Source organism: Conger conger, chromosome 4 (assembly GCF_963514075.1).
Source record: "Conger conger chromosome 4, fConCon1.1, whole genome shotgun sequence".
Taxonomy (NCBI): Eukaryota; Metazoa; Chordata; class Actinopteri; order Anguilliformes; family Congridae; genus Conger; species Conger conger.
The window spans coordinates 25,824,123-25,830,122 of record NC_083763.1 but is presented as its reverse complement, the minus strand read 5'-3'; the positions used below and the strand labels follow the sequence as shown (position 1 = coordinate 25,830,122).

Here is a 6,000-nt window from a genome sequence, read left to right as displayed (position 1 = left end):
CCGGAGGTGTGGACCGGTGCCATAAAAACAGATGGGGGATTTACACAGCCACTGCTCGTCTCGGTTCACCTGAGCCTCTCGGTGCGAGCCAAGGCATATTTTCTCACTTGTAGTTCTCAAAACAGAGGACGCGCCGGCCTCCGCAGCCTGCCCTGCTCCGTGCAGTTTCGCTTCGATTCCTCCGCCAGAACTTTGGCACTAATAAAAAAATATGGGAGAAATCAAGTTTCCAGACCCGCTCCCTGGCACTTAAAACTGGCGCTTCTCCTCGGCTCGTCTTTATTGCTGTTCCAGTCATTTCCGACCTGTTAGATCCCTCGCCGGCCATAAACCCGGCGAAAGCAAGACGAAAACGATCTCTCGGCAGAAAGATTAAAGGGAGATGGGATATCGGATTAAAGGAAAGGACGCACTTCTCTGCTTCCCTCTTGCTTTAACCGACTGCTTGGCGAATGCCAGCCATGCAGCCTGGAACGCAGACAGAAGCTGTCGGACTGCCGGACTGTCTGCATTTTTCGTTGACCGCCGTATATTCAAGTTAGCCAGGCATTTGCAATAACTATCTAGCAACAGGCCCATATCCTCAGACAGTACGGCCTTATGCCAGACAGCTGTAACGCGGGGAGCAGTGATAGAGTCCAGGTCCGTGTCCCATAGATAGAGATTTCTGAGGCTCAATTTACAGCACTTGTGTACACTACACTTTCTCTGCACATAAATACTAGCCTGCAAATGAAAAGGCTTAAACTCCTCAATACTGGACTTACCGTCTCTATGAGTTGCACTAAATGGCTGTGTACACCAGGATATCCCACTGATGTGGTTAAACAGTGGCTTGTACCTTCTTAATCTATGTACTGTAGGCCTGAATGTGTGTGTCTGTGTGCTAGTGTATGTGCGTGTATGGCTTACTAGCCTTCCACTGTTTGCTCTGCAACATGACGACACCATTAACCTGTAGAACATGGAATGCTTCTAAACACGTGCCATTACAGACCATTACTGCAGATGACCTCATCGTCAAAGGAAAGAACCTATTTGAATTGTGCATCTGGAAATACAATGAATGAACGTGACAAAAAATGATTGTAAACAGGTTGAAAACAGCCTTCCTTTTATTCTAAATATGATATGTACAGGGAAAGAGGCTGCGTACATTTTTAATACATCATGTAAAAGTCTCATAAACCAATTGCACTGTCCATACATTAGTCACCAGCTTCGAACAGCGTAGTACCTAAATTCATGAAGGCAATGAAAAATACACCGATAAAAATACACAGTAAGATGCGAAGATTAGTTGTCTTCCCTGTCGTCGTAAAAAAAACACAATGATAGCTCGATGGGAACGCGCGCCGAAAACACGGAAGGAGACAACAAAGAGAAACGAGAAATGACGGTCACGTTGAGGGACAAAATGGCGGCGTTGCTCCCATCCACACAGCAGGCGTCTCAGGCACTTGAAGAGCCTCAGAGTGCACCTTGTGACACGTGAAACAGGCGGGGGAGGGGCTCCCCCGGGCCACAGTCGCACATAATGAAACACCATGATGTCATGGCCGAGGCAGTGAGGATTTGTTTTGTATGTAGCGTGTGTCGCTTTCACAGGCCGAACAAGGCTTCCCTCCTGGCTTTGCGTACAAAAAATAAAAATAAATGATGAACCTAATTTTCAAGGTCAAAGGTGTGAGAGAGGGGGAGGGAGGGTGGCAGAGAAGAGAGATGCCAAACACAAATCTTTCTCTTTGTTCAGACCACGTTACAGAAACACACAGGAATACTTCTGAGGACATATTTGAATAAATCGCCGATAAGGCAGATCTTTCCCTTTATCTCACTCGCTCCAACGCCGTTTCCAACTGTCACTAAACGTCCGAGCGTTCGATCCCCCCTGCCCGTGTACTTTTAACAGAGAGGAGAGTCACCTTATAGGCACAGTTTACAACCCAAACACACCGTACCAGGCTGCAGTGTCAACTAAACATGATTATCATTCTTTTTTCCTTTCGATTCTTTACAACTCCAGGCAGCAAAAGTGAAATTAAATATTTCTAACAGAGCATAGGACAGTGTTTCTGCCTGAGCGGTCGTAAGAAACATGAGCCGATGTTGTACCGTTGTAGTGTTTGTCTTTAGTGCAAACGATCTCTCGATTAACCGCCGCGATGAAAAATTCAGTGGAGGCTGGCAGCAGTGTTTGACTGGGGGTGGGTAACTGAAGACGGTGTGTGTGTACAAAGCGGAGACCAGGCTGGGCCACCCTCACCCTGCCCCTCTCTCCCCCCAAATCCCCCCCCCGTGGATGACACACATTCATTTTTCATAAGAAACATTAATTAATAACCCTCTTTGACCCCATTTATACAAGTGAATTATCTTGTGAGGGGGGGGGTCTGAGAGAAAGCGGAGCTAAAGGGTTATGCTCATGCTAGAAAGAGAAGGGAAAATATCTGAAGGAGAGAGAAAGAAAGGGAGAGAAAAAGACAACAAGCAAGTGACAGTGGGAGAGGCACAGAAAGAGCAAGGTAGTGAGACAGAAAAAGAGACAGGGGGGGAGAGAGAGTATGGGTATGAGAATGAGAGGTCAGTGTATGCTTTGGCAAAGTAAGTTTACTCTCACCATGCCAATAAAGCTTATTTGAATTGAATTGAAATTGAGAGACAGAGAGAGTGGGAGAGACAGGGGGCGTTTCTCAAGACTAAGAAAGCAAGAACGTTCTTGTGTTATAGCCACGTGTTCTTGCCATGTGTTCTTGACGAGAACGGTCTTGCAAGAAGGACAGACAACACTGTTGTATGCATTTGAGATGCAATGTGTGCTTATAACATGCAAACCCGGCAGTACCAATCTCTAGTTTCCACCTTGTGCATTTCTTTGTAAAGCTGCTTTATAATGGTTTTGGGTATAATTTTGTTCCAAATGTAGACACTGTAGCCTACTTAAAACGTTCAATTGAACCAAACATCCCTTTCACCCGCTGTTCTTTAGCTAGTTAAGTTGCTACACTCATGTTACCCACTAAAATCTAACTAGTATTTAGGAGACACTGTAGCCTACTTAAAACATTAAAGTGAACCAAACATCCCTTTCACCCGCTGTTTTTTAGCTAGTTAAGTTACTTGACTCACGTTACCCACTAAAATCTAACTAGTATTTAGGAGTCAGTCAACAAATAGCCGAGCTGTATATGATAAATGTTTAATGCTTCAAATAAGCTATGATTACAATACATATTTCTCATTTTTATTCTTAAAGATTTTGGCAACACTTAATGCAGAAATGGTCAACTAAAAACTTGATTTGAGCTAGGCTCGTCTGCCATCTCGCAATGAATGGTGGGATATTAGGTCCGTTCTCGTCCGATGCATCCTTGATAAAAGGGCCGGATCAAGAGCACATCCTGGCTTTTTATCTTGAATTCTTCTGTTTGTGACAGTGTAACCGAACTTGGAAGCCGTGTAAGGTGACGTTAAACAAATTCACGAGAACACAAGAACAGAAAAGAGCAGACAGAGTGAGTGAGGGGGAGAACGGGGGGGGGGGAGAGAGTGAGTGTGAACTGTATCAGAGGCTGAGGGGCTTTCTCCAGGACTGGGAGCTGTGGGCTGAGGGCTCAGGTCAGGGCCCTGCTTTCACTAAGGGGCACACACACTGGAGTCTCTGCACACACACCTAAGCACACACACACACCCATACACACACAGACACGCACACACACACACACACACACACACACAAGCACAAACACACAACCAAACACATCTGCTCAGAGACACGTACACAGACTCTGACATACACTGACAGATATACACACACACACACACACACACACACACAGGATTTCAGACACACAACGTCAAACACTGACGAGCACAGGCATGCACACACACGTAGCACAGCAGAGTAGTGGGAGACCTTTCCCGCTAGCCCCCGTAGCGCAACGCGTGACATCACAGAGCTAAGCCCCGCATCGTATGCTGCGCCCTGCTCACGCCGTCAGAGAGGGACTCTAACACCCGACCGCTCCGGCTAGTTCTGCTCCATCACAGTGATCGTGCTGCCCCAGGTACAGCCTGGGGGGGGGGGGGGGGGGTTCCGAACGGCAAAGACTCGAAAGGCACAGAGAGCAGGAGGCTCTACACCGGAGCCATCCCTCACCAAGCCAGCCTTCTCAAAAACAGCCGGCACAGCAGGGTACGGGGAGGGAGAGATCAAGAAAGCAAATTCATGTATATATAAAAAACGATTAAAAAACACGACATATGGATTCAATATTCTGCGTCGGAGAAGTTCAAAGCCAAGTCTCTCTGGAAATGGCTTTGTAGTCGCTTTGCTTTGTTATTGCCACGCCCCGCCCTGCCCTCTCCTCCTCCTCCTCCTCTTCCTCCTCTCTCTCTTCAAGGGTAAAAGAGCCGGCCTTTCTCCGGGGGATGAGGCCTGTTGAGGCGGGCCAGCTGGGTGGGGGATGGGGGCACGTCCTGGCGGTAGGGTCCTTTGGGCGGGGCGGGGAGAGGCTCGAAGGTGTCGTGCGTGGGCACCTCCTGGGGGGGAGGGAGTTTGGTCTTGACCTCCTGCTCCTTGCGCCTCTGCTCCTGGCGCAGGAGCTCCTGGGTCTCCAGGAGCACGCGGGCGTTGAGGCCTCCTCCCGCGCCCCCCGCGCCCAGGTACCCGTTGCGGGAGCCCTGGTAGCTGGAGTAGCGCGGGTTCTCCTTGGCCGTCTGGAAGCCCTCACCCGGGGGACACGCCCGGTCCCACGAGTCCTGGGACACCGAGCTGGGGGTCTTACGTGGTTGCCTGGGGGGAGAACAGAGATAATACTTGTATTTATTTATTTATTTTTTTCATTTATTTCGCTGAGAATTAGAAGGTTCTATCATTGTTCTGAGTAGTTTTGAGCTTTTGAGCTTCAAAGATTCTGAAGTGAATGGGCTCCAACCTTTGAAATTTAGCATTTTTTCATAGTTTTAAACTGTGAGTTTTTGTATACAACTTATTTAGTGCCCTATAAACTAGATATTTATTACACCAACTCATTTTTGTCAAAATGTCAGTTAGAACTTTCTAGTTCTCGGCTTGTGAGGGACAGTACACATTGATCAACATCACTGTTCTGTGATGTAAATGTGCCAGATTGAGCCAGATCGCTAATTTCCATCTGCTGCCCCTGGGCAGGCTGATGTTAACACATTAATAAGAAACAGACCAGACTAAAAGCCGCAGTACAACATTAAAAGCACATAAAAAACAGAGCAATAGTGTGTTATTTGGCTGACACATTTATCCAAAGTGCCTTACAGTTGATTAGACTAAGCAGGGGCCAATCCCCCATGGAGCAATTAAAGGCTTTGCTCAAGGTCCCAACAGCTGTGCGGATCTATTAGTGGCTACACCAGGGCTTGAACCACCAACTTTCCGGGCCCCAGGGACGGGGGGTCATTCCCCGCAATGCGGTGGCAATGTTACGACATCGACAACATCGTCAGATGGGCTTAGGCATGGCGGGACCTGCTGTAAAACAGGACAGCACACAGAAGAGGAGTGACGGCCGCAGACACGCATTACTCACGTGCCGTAAGCGCACACAATCGCTAAAGCGCTACCCTCGCCCATTTAACCCTTCTGCGGGAGAGACGGACGGGCGGGCCGCGTTCTCCCCGAAGGCCACGGCGGTCTGCCTTCTTTGTCCTCCGCTATAATCGACCCTCCTCCCTGACAGGCGCCGGCTAGCCGCTAAAGACAGCCAGCCCAAAATTGTTTCTGAGAGCCATTATTGTGAAATTTTTCGGTTCAGTAACGTGTCTGTCGCGGACCCCATTATTTGAATCCATTAGGTCTGACGGGCGAGGAGGAGCGAGTCCTGGGGATACAGTATGACATCTTTAGGGTTCATGTGAAAAGAAAGGGACCCATTCACACCTCGCTGGGCATATGCAGCTTAAATGCCGATTCAAGTTCACTTAGCATGAGACCCGAGACAGCCATAGAAGCAGCCTTAGCAC

The 6,000-nt window shown here is 48.3% G+C and overlaps 1 protein-coding gene across 3 annotated transcripts in view; it reads right to left on the bottom strand.

Moving 5' to 3' along the window:
- Positions 1-1,083: 1,083 nt before the first annotated feature.
- pard3aa (par-3 family cell polarity regulator alpha, a) overlaps positions 1,084-6,000 on the bottom strand; it is a 390,604-nt gene continuing 385,687 nt past the window's right edge. For all 3 annotated transcript variants that reach the window (XM_061238372.1, XM_061238374.1, XM_061238373.1), the window contains one exon: positions 1,084-4,795. In XM_061238372.1, the coding sequence (XP_061094356.1) occupies positions 4,399-4,795 (397 nt within the window). In that variant the 3' untranslated portion in view covers positions 1,084-4,398. The remainder of the gene's footprint in view (positions 4,796-6,000) is intronic.